Source organism: Fusarium redolens, assembly GCF_020744475.1.
Source record: "Fusarium redolens strain MPI-CAGE-AT-0023 chromosome Unknown BKA55scaffold_14, whole genome shotgun sequence".
Lineage (NCBI taxonomy): Eukaryota > Fungi > Ascomycota > Sordariomycetes > Hypocreales > Nectriaceae > Fusarium > Fusarium redolens.
In genome coordinates, this window is record NW_025763677.1 from 1,168,655 (window position 1) to 1,187,244 (window position 18,590).

The following is an 18,590-nucleotide window of genomic DNA, read 5'->3' on the forward strand; positions in this document are numbered from 1 at the left end:
CTGCAATCGACATGTCCTCACATCTGAAACTCCATGGATGCCATCAACAAGCTCTCTGGCTGGAGAAAGACTGCCCTTTACCTTGCCATACTCGCTTCAATCCTCACGATCTTCCTTATTACAGCACTCATCATATCTCTGCATGTCATCAAAGATGGCGGTGCATCGCTATTTGGAGAAACAGCCATCTTAAGCGGTTCATGCGATAAAACCTCACGTGCTAATCTATGGATCCATCTCGCCATCAACGTTATTGGAACAGGCGTTCTAGGCTCATCTAATTTCTTCATGCAAGTCCTCGTTGCTCCAACCAGGCAGGATGTCGATCGCGCTCATGCTTCAAAGCGTTGGGTCGAAATCGGTGTCCATTCTATTCATAACTTTCGCTTCCTTTCGAAACGCCGGGTATTGCTTTGGGCGCTCTTCTCACTTACCAGCATCCCTCTCCATTTAGTCTTCAACGGTTGTGTTCTTGAATCCAAGGCTACGAACGGCTTTGTAGTCGTCATGGCTTCGGAGACTTTTCTCGATGCTGCAAGATTTACTGTTCCGCCGGTGACTGGGTCATCCAACTTCCTTGTCGCTCTAGACAGCGTGGAACCATTCAACAGGACTGTCAAGAGTATCAGGAGTTCCCTGGATGAACAGTCCTGGGAACGCTTAGGATTTCAAGACTGTATACAACGCTACAATGATCCTGAAGCACCGATGCCATATCATCGGCATGTTGTTATGGTCATGAGCAATCAGAACAACACTCCTAGCTCTCAGTGGACTCGAGCCAATGTAGGCAAAGGGCTTTACGGCTGGGACGATCAAGATGCACTAAATTCACTTTGGTTTGCAAGACCTTATCATCGGCTCAGAGATTCCCGGGCACTCATCACAAATTCTACGAATAACAATACGGTACCAGCTTCTGATATGCAACTCGATCCAGCCACTGGAGTCATATACATGAACGAAACGAAGTACGAGTCCGCATTTCAAACGATGAAGGTTGACTACTGCCTTTCTGAAAGTTACCATGCTCCCTGTCGACTGAGCATCGCGAACCCCCTTCTTCTTATTGTCTGCATCATGTGTATCTCCAAGTGTCTTTTATGTGCTTATACATTGAAGGTTAGGTCTTGGAGTACTGAAGAGCCTCTCATGACTGTTGGGGACGCTATTTCCTCTTTCATCGCTAAGCCAGATACTTGCACAAAAGGAATGTGTACACTCGATGCTGGAGACCTGGATACGAAACTTGATATAGAGAGGGTACTCAGCAGTCCGCGACTCTGGAGGAAGGAACAAAAGGTCTTAGCTGGCAATGCAGTAAATCCAGGTATTTGGATTCTCTCTTATATGCTTATCGGAAGTCTACTACTTCTCGGTGGACTCCTCCTTTTACCTGCACTGCAGACGCAGTCTTTGTAAGTCTTCACTCAATCCTTCAATTATGACTTGAAAAGACTAACATGTCGATGTACAGGGGAGAGTCACGATTCGCACATCATCAGAAAAACGCCGACGTCAACGATTCTGGGCTGCAGTCAGCATCACTCCTTGGCCTTACCATGATATCGAACACGCCTCAACTCCTACTATCTATATGCTACATGGCATTGAATGGGCTGATAACTCGAATGCTTGCCGAGCTTGAATGGGCTAGCTATGGGATTGGCTTCAAGGCTTTGAGAGTGACAAACCCCAGGGGTGGCCAACGATCAACCTATCGACTGCAACTCCCGTACCGCTGGTCCATTCCACTTCTCGCCGTTAGTAGTATACTGCACTGGGTGTACTCCAATTGCTTTTATTTAAGTAATTACGAATGTAAGTGATTTATACTGCGTCAGGAAAATGACCTTACGCTTTTGGAGCGGTCTACTGACAACTTTCCTTAGTCTATAACCCCATCATGCCTTATGAAATCCTGGAAGTTGATCGCGGTCTCCAATTCTCGTCCGTGGCCATTTTAATCGGTTTCTCAATATCAGTTTTCATCGCGCTGAGTCCTATGATTCTGGCAAGGTTCCATTTGCCAGGCCAGATGGTTTTGGGAGGCAGCAACTCCAAGGTCATTTCGGCTGCGTGCCACTGCATCCCCATCAGTTCGAGTCATGCTACACGAAAGGTTGGCACGGTCACTGTTCATCCCTTGGAGATATCGGAACGCGGAGGAGACCCATTGGATTTGATGGCGACTATGAAATTGAGATGGGGAGATGTTCCGACAAATGCAGACGGTGAGATCGGCCATTTGGCGTTTGGCGTGGAGGAGCAGGAAATCATAGAGCCCATTGAGCGAAAACACTACAGTGGCAGATTCTATGATTGTTGATTGTTATTCTAGATGCCTAGATATTTAACCTGGTATGTGTAGCAACAGGTTTCGCCCGGATCATCAACGGAGTTTTGATCCACAGCGCAAATGACTTCTGTTCCGCCCAATTCCTACTCTCCTCACACAATTCAAGATCATACTTGAATAGCAATGTCGCCAATATGAGCCTCATCTCATGCATAGCCATATTCTGCCCAAGACAGTTCCGAGGTCCAAATCCAAAAGGTTGGTGAGCTTCCCACATGTCTCCAGCATACTTTGAGTCCGTCTTGAGCCATCTCTCCGGCACGAAAGTATCAGCGTCCTTGAAGTTTGATTCAGAGTGGTATGTGGAGTAATGGTGGACTGATACACGCGTCTCTGGTGGTATATACTTTCCCAGGATTTGCTGGCCACCTGGTAGAACGACTCGTGGACTTCCAATGGGGACTGGGGGGTAGACACGAAGGGCTTCCTTCAAGCAAGCATTCATGTACTTTAGTTCGGCAAGACGTTCGAACGTAAGGTTGTCAGTACTCGTGAATTTGCCGCGAATCTCTTCAAGGAGTGTCTTCATCTTCTCGGGGCAGGTAAGCAGGTTGTAAATGCAACCGCTCAGTAGTGTAGCTAGAAAGTTTCATCATGTCAGTCACCTTGGCGGATGTTCACAAGATGGTGGATTCAAATACATACCCGTCGTCTCAGATCCAGCAAGCATGAAAAGTTCCGCATTAGAATGCATTTCCTTAAGCGTAAGTCCCTTGCCCTCCTTTGCCGACATGACCAAGTTCCAAACATCAGGCTGATCAGAACCATTCTCCAAACGGTGGTTTACACGATCTTCTGAGTGCTTGCAGTGCGTGACACGCTGGTCTGTCACTGACTTTGGTTCAAAGCGAGTAAATATGGCGTTCAGAATGGGGTAGTAGTTGATCATAGACGCAATCGGTAACATCTTGAGTGATTCGAAGATGGACCTCACCCAAGGGCTATATTCGTTCTGTGCTAGGAGGTTAAGAGGATGTCCGAAGCATAACTCGGCCATCACGTCAAAGGTTGTGAAGTTGAGCAGTTGCGTCATCTCGATTGGTTTGGCGCCGTCATTTCCAACCTCGGAGATTTTGTACATGAGAAGATCTGTGTATTTCTTGAACAGGGGTTCTTGTTGTTTCAGGGCGCGCTCTGAGAATGCTGGAGAAAAGAGCCGTCGCACGCGAGTATGGTTCTCAGTATTGGTAGTAAGCATACTTGGAACGCCTAACAAGAATCATATGAGCATAGCTACAATCACAAAGGGATGCATGTTCAATTCTCACCGTTTACAGGCTGCACAGAGAACTCCTGTGCCTTCTCCGTCACTTTAGGTCCATGGATATCAATCCAAGCCTCGCTAGCCGTGTAGCTCACATCCGTCGGCCCAAAGCGAACAACAGGTCCATATCGGTCGTGCAATCTCTTCATCCACTTCACATCCTCGCCCTTGAGCGAAGCCAACCAGTAAGGAATACGGGTGATCCCGCAGATCTTGGGGCCGGGGATGTTCGCTAGTGGATGCAGCGTGACATAATAAACTGCATTGCCGACAAGATACAAGCCCAGAATGGCTATAAATGCGAGAATAGGTCCCATTGTTGAGGTAGTTGTAGCGAGAGAAAAGTCAAATGCCGAGGAGTGATTGAAGAAGGAAACTTGGATGCGAGGGCGGTGACTGGCGGCCACTGACTTGTCGGAAACTGATAAGTAACCAACATTATCGAGTTCCTGGGAGGTCGCTTCTGCATCATCCCTGGTCGACAAACCGTTCCTACGCGACGTTGTGCTCAAGGTGGGCACTCATGCCAGGGCCTGCACAAATGAAACATGAAGGATTTTCATCAGGATGTCTTCCATTGGAAGCTGTACTCTTCTTCTAAAACGACAGTCCTCGTTCTGCTGTCTTTTGTCAATGTCTTAGTTTACATATATAGTTTCGCTCTGTGCCAACCAAGAGATGTCTTTAAAAAAGTCTTTACAGAAGAGTCTGAGAGGGGAACTAATTTGATTACGCACGAGTCATTATTCGTTTAGGGGGACTCATCCTTGGACATCATATCATGCTCCTGCAGTAGCTTAAACTTTAAGCCAGGTTTGCGCTGCTATCACTGGTTCAGAATTGGACCAAGGCCAGGGTTTGGGGTAAGAATAGTTTCCCCGGAGCAGGGGACCAATAGGTTTCCCGGGGGCCCTGTTGTGCTTTCTGACAAGTTGCCCTCAGGAAATGGATGGGCTTTCAGATCGATATTGCCCCAAGCGATGCAGATAGTATACCTCTCTCTATCAAGAGCACGAACGACAAGAAGCAATCAAGAACAGTTGTATCTTTGTCTCCCGGTCTGGCCTTTATCAGTGATAACTTGCACGATATGCCGACACATGGCTGAATAATGGCTCGCATTCTCGTATAGATTTGGGGCAAGGAACCACGGCTAATTGTGTCCCGCCATCTTCAAGGTAGTATTGTAATGCCAACAAATTGCTTCTTTGACCCTCCCATCACATAAATCACTCCGATCGAGGGCCAGGAACACGAAACAAAAGCGATATGAGTATCTTGGCACTATCAGACCCCTAACAGCTGGAAACCGAGCTAGATCGGATCTGGACTAACGGGGTAAAACGTCGCATGTGCATGATCCAGAAGTAACCTAAACATGGGGTCTACAACCAACAGTGATGAAAGAATTGACACCTAGCTAGGCATGGCAACGAGGCCCTGTAGCTTCCGCTGTCGATTGCGTAGCCGGGGTTGAGAAGATCCATCATGCACGGCAATAAAGAGATCCCGCCCCTTTCAATACATAGCTTGATTGAGGTTCAGTTCAAGTGCCTTTTAGTATTCGTAATTTGACGATGGCGGGCTCTATGACGGGAGAGCAAATCCAAGCTCTCGCTGATGCCCTCGAGCCTCTGTCACCGAAGGATCTTGGACCAGCTGTTCAAGGTTTCGCTGTCGCCTTCGGTATTACAAGTGTTATTGTCGTTTGTCTACGAATCTATGTTCGCGCGGGTTTATCTGGAGTATCGCCACGACTTCTCGGGTTCGAAGATTACTTAGCCGTTCTTGCGACTGTAAGCTCCCGAATTCGTCGACTTCACTGGTTTGAATTGACTAACTTTGGCAAAGATACTCTTAATACCCGCCGTCGTTTTCGCCTTCCTTTCAGCGCGCTATGGAGTCGGATCCCACGATGCGAATATTCCGAATCCGATGTACCTTATTCGCGCCACCGAGTACCAAACCTACTGGGAGCTTTTATACTTTACTTCGTCGACAATCATCAAGTGCGCCATCGGTTTCACATGTATACGCCTCGATCGTCGGAAGCGAGTTGTCTTTCCCATATGCGTCAATATGTCGGTTATGATCATCGTCACGGTTTTGGCTCTAGCATTCGTGTTTGCCAATTGCAAGCCATTTCATGCGACGTGGAACCCGGCTTTGTGAGTTTGTTGACGCCGGGTGATATATACCATCAACTAACATAATACGTTAGGGGAACATGTCAAAAGGTCATCAGCTTGCAGACGGTGAGCTACATCGTTTCCGCTATTCAGATGGCAACCGATTGGGCATGTGCGATCATTCCGTTCTTTATTGTAGCAGGACTACAAATGTCTCGACGGAGAAAGATATCCGTCATTGCTATCCTCGGTCTCGGCGTTTCAGCTAGTATTGCGACCTGTATCCGGATGCCTTATTTGAAGTACTACGACGTGGTGAAATATCCGAATGAGATCGCATGTATGTTTGGCTACGTTAAGCCTTTTCTTGGTCCATGGGTACACTTGCTGACCTTGTTCTTATCCAGATCATCTCGGCGTCGTCAGTATCACCTCCAACGTCGAGTGCTGTCTCGGAATCATCGCATGTTCTCTACCACCGCTCCGAAAGCTGTTCAACTTCTACTACGGCTCCTCTCACGAGGGAAACTATCAGTACACGGGCGAAGTGAGTCCCCCCAATCTGCCTTGTTACACCTTGAATTATCCCGCTTTTACGTATCAATACCTGTATGCACTTACTAATTATAGCAGAGCGAGAACATCCTTCAGGGCTCTAGTCAGGGCATCAGGTTGGACTCAATCAATGGCCGAAAAGGGACATTTCACGCATCGGCCCAACGTGTTCCATCGCGAGCTCGAGATCATGAAACAGACGATGATAATTCGAGCAGCAAGGGAATTATACGAAAGACGGAGGTCAGAGTTAGCTCATCGAGGTATAACTCGTAGCCTAAAATTATTTTGCGCGAGGAGACAGTTGAACCACTCACCTATTACTGGTCTTACAGCAAAACAGCGAATTACTTAATCACGCCAAGGCACGCATAAGCGATGGTAGTCGTGGGAGAAATCTCCATTATGCCATCAAAATAAGGTTGGCATCGCTGGCTAGGAAGCCAAGAAAACTTAAGATATCTATCCTAAATGACAAAAAGACTTAGGTAAATTTACTATAGACTTAGTATAGATTTAGAAGATCCTAGACTGGGTGTTTTTGGCACCTTACCGTAAGGTCAGAAGTTCTCACGCTCCCTGAAGCCTGGTTCATCAGCCACGAAGGGACTGGCTGGGGACTGGCTGATGATAATACATATGAAGAGCGTTATCATATTGACTAAACGTAACGCCACATGAATTTGCTGATTCAAAACCAGAGAGCTCATAGAAATACATAAATAGATGTATATGCGAAGATAGAAATTATGTGTTGCTAAATATCGGGTTTTTTTTTTTTTTTTTTTTTTTTTTAACCCAGTGCACACATGTATGATGAAATGGAAACCCGTCGCATCTGACAAGATTGGTTGAGTTACCTTAACACACGTAGCCCATTATGCACACCAAGCTCTGTTATTGTAAGATCGTTATCTAACATCTTCTCCAATTCTACGAAGTCCCGTGCAGCGATCTCCCCTTAAAATTCCAGCAATTGCCAAGTTTGGATAATCACCGCATCGCACGAATTATGCTTATTCTGCCCTCGAGTGCTAATTATAAAAGATTGGCAAAATGGAGGGAAGCCAATGATGGTCATTTCTGGTGATGCTGACGCGGGGTTGGGGATAAGCTTACTGCGCTGACATTGCTGACATGTTTCTCAATAACTATAAGAACCTCAAAAGGGCGGTCATTACCATTGCTTTAATTCTGTAACATTTTGTCGCATCGCGGTAACATCATCAAAATGGCCATCACAGATAAAATCCACCCAGTCTACAGCTTCTGGTTCCTCTGGGTCGACCCCATCCTGACTCTTGTCGGGATGTATGGCAACTTTATCGATCACGATCTCGCCATGCAGGCCTTCTTCGTAAATTACCCACCGACCGACCATTTCCGATGTTTCATCTATCAGATCGGCGGTATGGGCACGTCATTCCTCATCCTGCTCGTCGGGCTACTACGCTACACGCACGACATCAACATCTGGAAGATTGTGCAGCTTGCCATTCTACCAGCTGACTTCACCATGCTCACGGCTATATACATTGGCATGCGCATCTCTGGCAATTTGGCGCTTGCAGATTGGCGCTGGGAAGATTGGTTTAGTATCGTCATCACTGGTATTTGCACTGTTCTCAGAATCGCGTTTGTTCTGGGCGTTGGGGTGAGGGATACGAGGGCGAGAGCCAAGAGGGCTTAGTTCGGCCAAGAAGGCACAGCTGGTAGGGCTGAAGAGATGAGATTTTGGTGGCGGACGGGATGAGATGGCTAAATTCGTTTCGTGGGTTGGGTTAGCAGGCCCAGACTTGAGGCTCTGCTTGCGGCGCAAACTCACGATGACCTCAAGATGCCAGTCCCTGGATCGGAAGATTTTTCCAGTGTCGCATAGAAACGTACAGGACCCCACTATTGACTGAAATTTTTCTCTCTGCTACCGTTTCATTCTCCTGCCGTGGAAAAAGGAATCAATGCTCTTCTCCGGTCTGATTACAAGTGGATACTCGTTAATTCCTAAAGCGGTATAAATCCCAACTCTTCAGAGCCCAAGCAGGAATTTCACGCGGATCCGCAAAGTTCATGACTCGATTTCTCTCCTGGCAATCGAGTACAAAGTTGATCACCACTTTGAGTTCTCTTAAACGTCTGCCTGATAATCCCTACCATTACAAAAACTGGGTAATTGGGGTTTTTGTTCTGGGGAGGAATTCGGCCCTTTACCCAGAATCGCGGGGGTCATAGCGTCCCCGTGATATCCTCGTTCTACCCAAATCGCGTGTCTACCATGCTACTGTACCCTCTTGCGAAGCTATATACAGGTCCGTTTCTTTCCGTCATGTTGGAGATGGTGGAGTTTTTGGAGTCATCTGCTTGAGGCAACGGGCCGACAGTCGAAACGAGAAGGAGTCGGTTATCCAAGATTTTTGTGCTGATTACCCTGGACATGGAGATGAGCATGTCTCCGCATCTTGTTCGCCATGGGGTAGTGTTAAGGTTGATTTGTGGGTTTGTGGTGCAATTGGATGGGGGGATGTTGGGCGCGGTATTTTACGCGACTGCTGTTGATGATGCCGATTCTCCGGTAGCAAATCATATTATCTCACGACATGAGGTCTAGATCGAGAATTGAAAGTTTAATTCGCATCGGTTGTGTTACATTGTGATGATTCGTAAGCTGTCAAATGAAGCAAAACATGAGATACATTGGTCAAGCGTAGGGTAGCTCTCCAACAGTGAACCATCATCGCCTTGCTGATTTACAGCCAAGAGATGCGGCTGAATCATGGCGAGATCGCAATGGCTCTAGTGCTCGCTTCAGCGGCCGCTTTCATACAATCAGTCTAGTCTACCACGAGATCCCATCTTGGCATGGGAATAGCAAGCCTGTCCGACTTGGCACTGCATTATGCCTTCTGTTTCCATCTCCTGACACTTCTCAAATCCTCATGCCACGCTGGGAGTATTTGTTCCAGCTTCTTCATACTAACGTTCTAACATTGGGCCTTCATTACGGGGTGGCTTGTTTCCCAAGTGGGGAGAAACAGGGCGACCGTCAACCGCTCCCGTGACGTAAAAGGCTTGCCGTAGAACATTTCTAGAAAAGGAACATCATTCATCCGCGGTTAGTCTCGTGTCGATCCCTCCTGGGAGTTGAAAGAGTGGACATCCCAATATGACCGCTTACGCGACTCATTGGTCTACCCACCGGACCGACACATTCAATGCTACCCTTTAATGGCTTCTCGGCAATGATGGATGGTTCGATGAACCTGTTGGAGAAGAGATCATCCGAGTAAGCATCATGTCACTGGTGATAATCGCGCGGTGATCCCGCTCTAAATGTTCAATCCTACCTCGTAGACGCGTTGGAACTCCACCCCATTATCGGCTCAGACGGCATCTTCTGATGGAGAACGAGCGGCGAATCTTTCGGTGCTACCGTCATGGGCCATGAACGAAACGCTCCGCATATTCCCCATAACTTTGGTCGTTGCATTTTGCGGTGCCCCATGGCGAAACAGACTACAGACATAAAGCCTCTCCAGACTTGTGGAATTGTGGGTTGCATATAAAAACCTGGGGTTTGCCGCGACAATATCACCCAGTCTGCAGGTGTCACTGACAACCCTTCTACCCTACTACATTATTAACTGCAATTCTTCATCATGGGCAAGAGTCGACAGAACTCGACCACCACGGTCGACCGTGAGAAGGATGAGATCCAGAAAGCCATGGGTCACGAAAAAGCTGAATTCGAAGCCCTTGAAGTAGCTCGTCATGGCGGTCGTGAGATCGACGAGCTCATTGACGACATGGAGCGCCAGCTCGATGAGTCTGGTGGTCTGAAGAAGGGATTCTTCCAGGTCCAATTTGCCAACCCCAAGCACTTCACCTGGCTCCTGGTTGCTTTTGCTTCCATGGGTGGTCTTCTCTCCGGTCTTGACCAGTCTCTTATCAGCGGCGCGAACTTGTTCTTGCCTGACGACCTTGGTCTTACTGAGCACGAGAACAGTCTTGTTAACTCTGGTATGCCGCTTGGTGCTGTTGGTGGTGCGCTGCTTTTGTCGCCTGCGAACGAGTACTTTGGTCGAAAGGGCGCTATTATTATCTCTATTATTCTTTACACTATTGGTGCTGCCCTTGAGGCTGGTTCGATCAACTTTGGTAAGTCGTCTGCCTCTGTGATGATCAACACCATACTGACCATTCAGGTATGATTGTCTCCTCGCGAGTCATTCTCGGTCTCGGTGTCGGTCTCGAAGGTGGTACAGTCCCCGTCTACGTCGCCGAGACCGTCGAGCGCCGAATCCGTGGTAACCTCGTCTCTCTGTACCAATTCAACATCGCCCTCGGTGAAGTCCTCGGCTACGCTGTCGGCGCCATCTTCCTCAACGTCCCCGGCAACTGGCGCTACATTCTCGGATCATCACTCCTCTTCTCAACCATCATGTTCTTTGGCATGCTCTTCCTCCCCGAGTCCCCCCGTTTCCTCATCCACCAGAAGCGCCACCTCGATGCCTACAAAGTCTGGAAGCGCATTCGTGGTATTGAGGACCGTGAATCTCGTGAAGAGTTCTACGTCATGAGTGCCTCTGTCCTTTCGGAGGAGAATGCTGTCGCCGAGGGTGCTAAGAACCATCGCTTCCCTTGGATGGACTTCTTCACTGAGCCCCGTGCTCGTCGCGCTCTTGTCTACGCCAACATCATGATTCTTCTTGGTCAGCTTACTGGTGTTAACGCTATTATGTACTACATGTCTGTTCTTATGAACCAAATCGGCTTCGACAAGAAGGAGTCTAACTACATGTCGCTTGTTGGTGGCGGCTCTCTTCTTCTCGGCACTATTCCCGCAATCTTCCTCATGGAGAGATTCGGTCGACGCTTCTGGGCCATCACTATGTTGCCCGGATTCTTTATTGGACTGGTCTTAATTGGTGTCAGTTATCAGTTCGACGTCAAGACTCAGCTTCAGACTGTCGAGGGTTTGTACCTCACCGGTCTCATCGTCTACATGGGCTTCTTCGGATCCTACGCCTGTCTGACCTGGGTTGTTCCTTCCGAGGTTTACCCCACTTACCTTCGAAGTTACGGAATGACTACTTCCGATGCTCTTCTCTTCCTCGCCTCTTTCGTTGTCACCTACAACTTTACCTCTATGCAGAATGCTATGGGCAGGACTGGTCTTGCTCTGGGCTTCTACGGCGGTATTGCGTTCATTGGTGAGATCTACCAGATCTTCTTCATGCCCGAGACCAAGAACAAGACTCTTGAGGAGATTGATCTTGTCTTCTCACGACCTACTATGGATATTGTTAGGGAGAACTGGGCTGGTGTTAAGGAGACCACTTATCTCCTCTGCACTGGTCACTGGCACAAGGTCTTTGTTGAGCAGGCTATGACTGATCCCAAGGACCAAGTTCAGGTCTCTCATGCTTAGATGACTACGACTATGGGGATGGTTGCGGGTGGAAGTGTTGGTGATTTAACGTATGATGATACCAAGAGTAACTAGTTACTATTAATGACAAGACTGAATACTCAAGTATGCTTATTATGTGCTCTGGTGACAGTCTTGAGCTACGGGACGAGAGTATAGTTAAAGATCCTGCCAGGTGATCAAATTATCCTGACTTTCTTCGAGTTATCCTAAACTCCTCTAGGGTATCCTCGATATCTCTAGGTTATGTTGTATTTCTCTAAGTATGTCTGTCACTTATGATAGAAGTCATCCTTTTTAGCCTGCATCCTAATATCTCTATCCCGTCCCCATTACCACCGAATTGTCATTTTAAGCTTCCTCTCCATCATACCTATAAACACCACGATTCTCAAGTTGCGTCTGGAAAAGACTTTGTGGTTCAACTCGCTTCCCCGCCCCCAACAAGGTAGCATTTCCCTTTGGATCATCACCCTTCTCTCCGCACCCAATGCACCAATTGATACCAGTAGGTGGGGACTCGAACTCACAACGCCCGTCTATGTTCCAACCAACACCGCCATTGATGGACCAACCGTGACCTGAACCTTTGGTATTGCGGTTCACGAAGTACGTCGCTACAGAGGTATCTTCTACTAACAGTCCCTGAGCCCATCTCTGATGCGGGTATATAGTCTGAGAGTCAGACTTTGTCTTGTGACGAAGGACAGCATTTGGACCAGGAGTCAATGATCCCGTGGCAACAGAGAAGCAACGGGCAGATGGGATACCAACTTGCTCACAGTCTTGAACAAGAACTTGTGAGCCTTGAATCAAGATGTCAAAAGGAAGAGCACTGCCTGAGATGTCTTTATCTCGGTTCATAGTGCTGTTCTGAATGGTGATGCGAGAAGCGTCCTGATCAATCTGGAAGAACTTGTTGAAGCCCTTGAGAGTGAGACCACTAGCCCAGCTATCAACTGTCCAGGATGGGAAGCGGACGGCAGCAGAGTTGCATGTCTTGTCACTGAGTGGTGCTCCAGAGCAAGTGTCGGGTACCTCAATGGAGAGATCCCGAATACCCATCTCACTGTTGGTTTCAGGAGGGGTATAGACAATGAGCTCTGGTTGCATATAGTCTAGGTCAAGATTGTCTGTCAAGGGTATCTTGAGGGTGATGTTGTTACCATAGACACCGCTGATTTGATTTGGTGACATCATCCTCTTGTTCTCCTAGATCAAGTTAGAAGATGCGGAGTTTTAATAGGCGTTAGGTACTAACTGGTATCCAGGTCTGGGATGCGTCGTCTCGCACCAGGTTGCTCATGCCGTTGGCCTTGATCCACGATTCTGTGGCCGTTCTGGAGACATAGACTAGTTGATCCACTGCGAAACCACTGCTGTTGACGACCTCAACTGAAGAGGAGCCGATGGGAACATAGTCATTGGTGATGTTTGACCTAAACCCATACCGAGGCTTGGCAGTATTGGTAGAACCAAGTGTGAAAACAGGCACAGAAGGGCGCTCGCTCAGCGACAGAACAGTCTTACCACCAGCAGACCCGGTGACGACAACGTTGCTGGAGAGGTTCAGGCCTGCAGTCATAGGCCATTTTCCAGCAGGCAGGATGACAGAGCCACCACCTGAAGAAGCAATGCTATCAATAGCTGCTTGAATCGCTGGCCTCGCATCAACGCTATTATTAAAAGATACAGTGATGTTGGGAGCGGTGATATTGGGCAGTATGATAGCAGAATTATGATACCCAGCAAAGCTAAAGTCAGGAATCACATCCCCACGAGGACTCATGACTGTCGTCCAATCAAACGCATGGTGCTTTTTCTTAGCCAGTATGAAGTATGTAGCGCAAGTAACAGTGATAGTAACGATAATAAAAATGGCAACGACGGAGAAAATGGTCCGGCGGGAGAAACACTGTCGAGGAAGAGGCATCGGAAAAGTTCCAAAAGAGGTAATATTTTATGCGGGGAGTAGCAGCGCTGCTACTCGTGCCGGAGCGACGGGTTATATAAACCGTCAGACTAACACGACACGGGGCAGCACTCGGCAAAGCGTGACTGGAATGAAGAGTGACATCTAGAACCCACAGATCAAGTTTAACAACCAAGGATAATCGCCATCGGTGATTTAACCAGATCACACACTACGGAGGTATAATCTTACGCTTATGTGAGGGGTCTCACTTTGTCCTGCGTTAGTGTCATGGCTGGAATGCATGGCGCCCGGATATGGCTGTGGGAAGCGACTTTCATCCCGCGGGACGGGCTGTAGCGGTGATGTCACTTGTCTTAAATATCCAGGTTGATTTGAAAAAAATCCCTGATTCATGGTGAACTAACGGTTAGTGACAATCGCCGTTGTGTAATGGGGAATTGGAATGTAAGACATGCGGCGAACCGCAAACGTGGGATCTCGGCGAACTATGGCAACAACAACCCGTTATGACAACACCGCTAAGAAGTGTGCTAGGCGAATCAACGGTTTTAGAAAGGTTGCCAAGGAAACAGGGCTTCTGTATTCGGAATCTTGAACGATGAACGAGCTTTTGCCGAGGTACACGTAGACACTGTATGGGGTCATGACATGCACTCATGGAAGGCGAATCACGGCGGCCACGGTTGCGTCGATCACTATCATGATCGTTTGATTTTGATTGATTCATGGTTGTCATTAAATATTATGCTAATTAACTTTTAGGTCTAGTGGTCTATCGCTAGTAATCTAGCAGTCTACATCCGCTCGCTCATCCTTGAGGCGACAACGCTCTGGTTTGGCAATCTCTTCTTCTGACTTTTGCAACAAAGGCGCTTCTCCCTTTTCAGCCGAAGATAGCTCATCTGCATCAAAGATCTTAGTTCCTTCTTCTTCTTCCGCTGGTGCAGTTGTAGCAACGGGAGCAGAAGATGCAGTAACACCGGATACACCCCAGACTTGACTTCCGAGGTTGGTGGCAACCTTTGTGAAGATGATGACACTCATGACTGGTGATACACACTTGTTGATCAAGTATCCAATCGCAAGCTTGTGTCCTCGCTTTCGTAGCTCAGGTTCAAGAAGGATTGAACAGAAGAACCAGAGAGAGGGCAATTGGCCGACTACCAGCATCGGAACAAGCTTGAGAGCAGAGACATGACGAACACAGCTTGCAATGAACAAAGCTGTGTTGAGAATGCGGTAGTAAACCAAGCTCAGACGGATGACTTCAACGGAGGCAGCAATGCGAGTGATGGTGATCATCTTCTCGCCGGCCAAATAGAAGTAATTGTTGAAGTAGGCATTGGAGCCCCATCGACGTCTTTGGCTTAGGTAGTGGAAGAGTGACTGGGGGGCAACTGTTTCACTGACGGCATCAGGGACGAATAGTGTCCGAAGATGTTCACCCTGAGAAAGCATTGAGTAGGTGAGTCGTCTATCAGTGCCCTAAGAATTTGGGTTAGCTTGTGTGGGGAGACTAAGTAAAGTGGGTGTACTTACCAGGTATTGCACTTGGTGGTTAATGACTAGTTCACCGGTAACGGGTTCGGCGTATTTCCGAATAGCACCGGCCATTTCTGGTCTCACTGCGATCATGGTGATGCAACCAGGTAAACAAGTGACTTTTCCAATGAACCCTTCAGCTCGCCGTCTGACATATTGTCCAAATGTATACTGAAAAATGTTAGACAAAGACACAGTCGGAAAATTTGGGGAATATACCTGAAATTGTTGATAGAGATTCCAAAAGGACCACTCATATCCAGGCTCAAGCTCAACCAAGACAAGGCCACAAGCAGCAATAGCCTTGTCATCTCGAGCAAGAGCATTAGCCAGAAGAGCAACAGCGCCCTTATAGATAGTAGAGTCGGCATCAGTGCAGAAAACCATGTCAAAGCCCTTGAAGTCCTCGCCCTTTGTCAACTCAGGGAGAATCTCTTCCCACATCTCCTTTCGTAGAAGCTTTGTGTAAAGAGGTGAATTCTCGCGAGGAAAGTTGAAGAGATCGTGGCAGAGAATGAGAGAATCCTTCTTGCCGGCGTTCTTGACCTTCTCGATGACAATGACCGGGACATCTTCCATGAAACCGGCGAGGACATTCAAAACACCCTTCTTCCACTTGAGGGAGACGTAGGGGCGTTGGAACTCGCGGACCATTCTTGTCATGTGTGATCGAACATCTCGAGGCTTGCCATCGAGGATGACGACCATGACTTGCTTGTGAGGCTCAACACCATTATCCCGAAGAGAGAAGATAGTCTTGACAATCTGCTCCTCACTCTCAGAGTAGGCAGGGATGAGCGACAAGATCCATTTTCGGCTGACAGGCTTGGGTGGATAGAACTTCTCATAGATAGCACGGTACATCATCCCAGTAGGAGACAGGATCGCCGATAAGAAATCCTTGCTCTTGACGAACAAGATGACGACGAAGATCAGCTTGCTCTTCTTACCAAAGAAGGCAGTGATCGCCATGCAGATGTTGAGAAGCACGATGATCCCCATGAAGGCGACCCTTTGGTTGCGTAGATCCCTTTGTGATAGGATTCTAGCAGGATCGACAGGGTCTTCGATCTTGGGGTAGCCGCATGTCTCAATGCTGTCATTTGCATGCACTGGTGCTGCCTCGACTGACTTCTCTGCGACAGAGGTAGTAAGGTTGAGTTTCTTGGGGTCTGTCTCGAGAGGACAGACACTCTCACCGTCGTCACCGCTCGAAGAGCATGGTGAGACTTTTGACGGGATGGTCTTGAGGTTGAAGAGAGGAGTGAGGTTTTCTGTAGGAGATGGGAAGAGGGGTTCGTCATGAATCTTAGGGTCTGCGGGTGGTGTAGGGGGTTGTTCGGAGATGACATTGAGGGTAAAGAAAGGGGCATCCTTCTTGTGATGATGGTGATGATGGTGATGATGGTGATGATGGTGGTCAAGTTCATCATCACCAACAACAGTCTCAGCTGTAGAAGAGAACGAAGCGTTCTGCCATGATCTCAAGCGGTGGATGGGACGCTCAGGAACATGAAGGGCATTGTCCTGCTTGAGATCATTGACAAACTCATTGTCGAAGTAAGCCTTCTTTGCCTCAAAGGAGTACAAGGCGCTTCTCGGTCGTGTATTTAGAGAAGCCATGTTTAAAAAAAGAAAAGAGGCGTAAAGAAGAGAACTGAACGAAACAAAGGAGAAACGGGGGGAGGAATTCAATTCATGGCCTTCAAATCAACAGCTCACTCGAGGCAAAAAGATCATCCAAACAGGGTCCCCCCATCATGACAGCAGGGAAAGGGTCTTGGCAGTATGCAAACCCTGGCTTTGCCCCTGTTGAATTCCAGTCACCTGGGTTCGTTTTCGGCCAGGCCATGCATCATACACGTTTCTTTTACTGAAAGATTATGAGCAGACAAGGGGAGGCAAAAAAAAAAAACATAGGACCTGTATCTTGGGGACGAAAAAGACTTAGGTAAGTTTAGTATATCTTAGCAGGCCTTTAGACCAGTTAATTTTGGCACAGTGGTTTAACGTCTCAAGTTTTCTTGCGAGGGCAGATCAATACTGAAGAGAGCAACTTCCAGGAACAATTCTACCAACGTCGAGACAAATCTGTTTTCGTTGATCATTGCTTCTTTCATCATGGATGGTCAACGGGTGGAGTGGTTGTTTAGACTGGCATTCCTGCGATATCCGGAATGGGCGTTCTGTCCCGGTGTCCCGTGTGCCACCCCGCCACGCCTCGCTGAAATTCAGAGACAGGGTGAAAGACATGGCGTTTTTTGTTGGCGAGAGATGGTATGGTTTAGTTCTGATATGTGCTGTAAACTACGTATGTTTATTTGTTAGTGAACGGCTGTGTCTACGTCAATGGCGGAATATGTTCAACCGATGAGAATCGGGGAGGATCCCGTTTAGGTGACAGTAAGAGCTTCCTACAGTATTTTCAATTATTTACCATGGTCAAGAAAAGTCTGCATTCATGCAATCGAGTGGTCCCTTGAAGACCCCTTCTCGGGTAAACAGTCCCCTCGGTTGAGGAAACATGACAAGTCTATGCTTGGCAGCATCCTCTCAAACTCAGTGTCAACTCTAGAACACATCGCTACCACATGGCATGAAAAACTGAACCCTCCATCATACGACAGACCTGACGGTCACATAGCCAAGACCTACCGAAAACGACTGCCATGTGCCCATCCTCCCCAGGAACAAAGGCGCAGATCCCCGTTGCCCATGCATTGCACCTGCATCTGCACGTGAAAGTGTATGTGACAGGTCAAGTTTAGGCAGGTATGTGATAGGTGGCTTACCCTAATTACGCCATTTGGAGGGGAAACGATGAGAACGGTCTTTTTTTTGTTAGGCCCAATATCGGTCCTTTGCTTAAGTGGTGATTTACCTTGGCGGACCTTGGAAAGAGGGTTGAAATTAGAGTTATCTCAGGGTCTGGCTCCACATACAGCGCCACGTAGGGAAAAGAGGCATGGATGCCCAGGCCCGAATGCCACTGCTGCACAACCCCTCACTTGTTTATGGTATCGCCCGACTATTTCCTTGATTTTGATCACTTAAACCTGAATAGACACCAATTGATTTACATTTAATCGTGTCTAGCTCGCGCGCGAGTCTGTGCGTTGAATCTCCAAAGCATGCTGCCCTCGATCGATCCAACTTATCCCCCAGGACAAGGTCGATCGTACGTAAATCGTTCACTCTAAAATAACTGTAATATGTCATAATGTGCCGGAATGCTATTGCCATTGTCAGTGGCATGTAATAGGATTGGTGTCTACCTGGCATTGCATTCCTCGCTTGCGCGCTAGAGGTTACTAGCACTCTTTGCCGGCCGGGACATTTCCACCCTATCGCCACTTTTTGCTCCGAACACGATGGCTGCT

The 18,590-nt window shown here is 47.9% G+C and overlaps 6 protein-coding genes across 6 annotated transcripts; 3 read left to right on the forward strand and 3 right to left on the reverse strand.

Moving 5' to 3' along the window:
- Window positions 1-33: 33 nt before the first annotated feature.
- BKA55DRAFT_519561 (uncharacterized protein) lies at window positions 34-2,329 on the forward strand (the record flags this gene model as incomplete). The annotated part of the gene is made up of 3 exons (XM_046188353.1): window positions 34-1,418; window positions 1,478-1,821; window positions 1,893-2,329. The coding sequence occupies 3 exons, from the start codon at window positions 34-36 to the stop codon at window positions 2,327-2,329; spliced, it is 2,166 nt and encodes a 721-aa protein (XP_046046110.1).
- A 16-nt stretch (window positions 2,330-2,345) lies between these two features.
- Window positions 2,346-3,958, reverse strand: BKA55DRAFT_650404 (cytochrome P450; the record flags this gene model as incomplete). The annotated part of the gene is made up of 3 exons (XM_046197300.1): window positions 3,628-3,958; window positions 3,005-3,568; window positions 2,346-2,938 (listed from the first exon to the last, which is right to left on the reverse strand). Exons 1-3 carry the CDS (start codon window positions 3,938-3,940, stop codon window positions 2,346-2,348), a joined length of 1,470 nt encoding a protein of 489 aa, XP_046046111.1. The 5' UTR covers window positions 3,941-3,958.
- Window positions 3,959-5,200: 1,242 nt separating this feature from the next.
- On the forward strand, window positions 5,201-7,997 carry BKA55DRAFT_519822 (uncharacterized protein; the record flags this gene model as incomplete). Its single annotated transcript, XM_046188368.1, has 7 exons — window positions 5,201-5,419; window positions 5,475-5,791; window positions 5,845-6,092; window positions 6,160-6,299; window positions 6,386-6,579; window positions 7,249-7,290; window positions 7,574-7,997. The coding sequence occupies 7 exons, from the start codon at window positions 5,201-5,203 to the stop codon at window positions 7,995-7,997; spliced, it is 1,584 nt and encodes a 527-aa protein (XP_046046112.1).
- A 1,963-nt stretch (window positions 7,998-9,960) lies between these two features.
- On the forward strand, window positions 9,961-11,732 carry BKA55DRAFT_518963 (uncharacterized protein; the record flags this gene model as incomplete). Its single annotated transcript, XM_046188306.1, has 2 exons — window positions 9,961-10,459; window positions 10,507-11,732. The coding sequence occupies 2 exons, from the start codon at window positions 9,961-9,963 to the stop codon at window positions 11,730-11,732; spliced, it is 1,725 nt and encodes a 574-aa protein (XP_046046113.1).
- A 351-nt stretch (window positions 11,733-12,083) lies between these two features.
- On the reverse strand, window positions 12,084-13,665 carry BKA55DRAFT_693856 (uncharacterized protein; the record flags this gene model as incomplete). The annotated part of the gene is made up of 2 exons (XM_046199968.1): window positions 12,084-12,944; window positions 12,994-13,665. The coding sequence occupies 2 exons, from the start codon at window positions 13,663-13,665 to the stop codon at window positions 12,084-12,086; spliced, it is 1,533 nt and encodes a 510-aa protein (XP_046046114.1).
- Window positions 13,666-14,396: 731 nt separating this feature from the next.
- Window positions 14,397-16,893, reverse strand: BKA55DRAFT_621570 (chitin synthase-domain-containing protein). The gene is made up of 3 exons (XM_046196783.1): window positions 15,430-16,893; window positions 15,208-15,381; window positions 14,397-15,153 (listed from the first exon to the last, which is right to left on the reverse strand). Exons 1-3 carry the CDS (start codon window positions 16,831-16,833, stop codon window positions 14,455-14,457), a joined length of 2,277 nt encoding a protein of 758 aa, XP_046046115.1. The 5' UTR covers window positions 16,834-16,893; the 3' UTR covers window positions 14,397-14,454.
- Between the last annotated feature and the right edge of the window lie 1,697 nt (window positions 16,894-18,590).

Bases quoted from the DNA above. Each gene is read 5' to 3' on its own strand.
- BKA55DRAFT_621570 (XM_046196783.1), bottom strand. From the start codon at position 16,833: ATGGCTTCTCTAAATACACGACCGAGAAGCGCCTTGTACTCCTTTGAG. The intron at 15,382-15,429 runs GTATATTCCCCA...AACATTTTTCAG, and splicing joins ATCTCTATCAACAATTTCAG to TATACATTTGGACAATATGT. The intron at 15,154-15,207 runs GTAAGTACACCC...CCAAATTCTTAG, and splicing joins ACCACCAAGTGCAATACCTG to GGCACTGATAGACGACTCAC.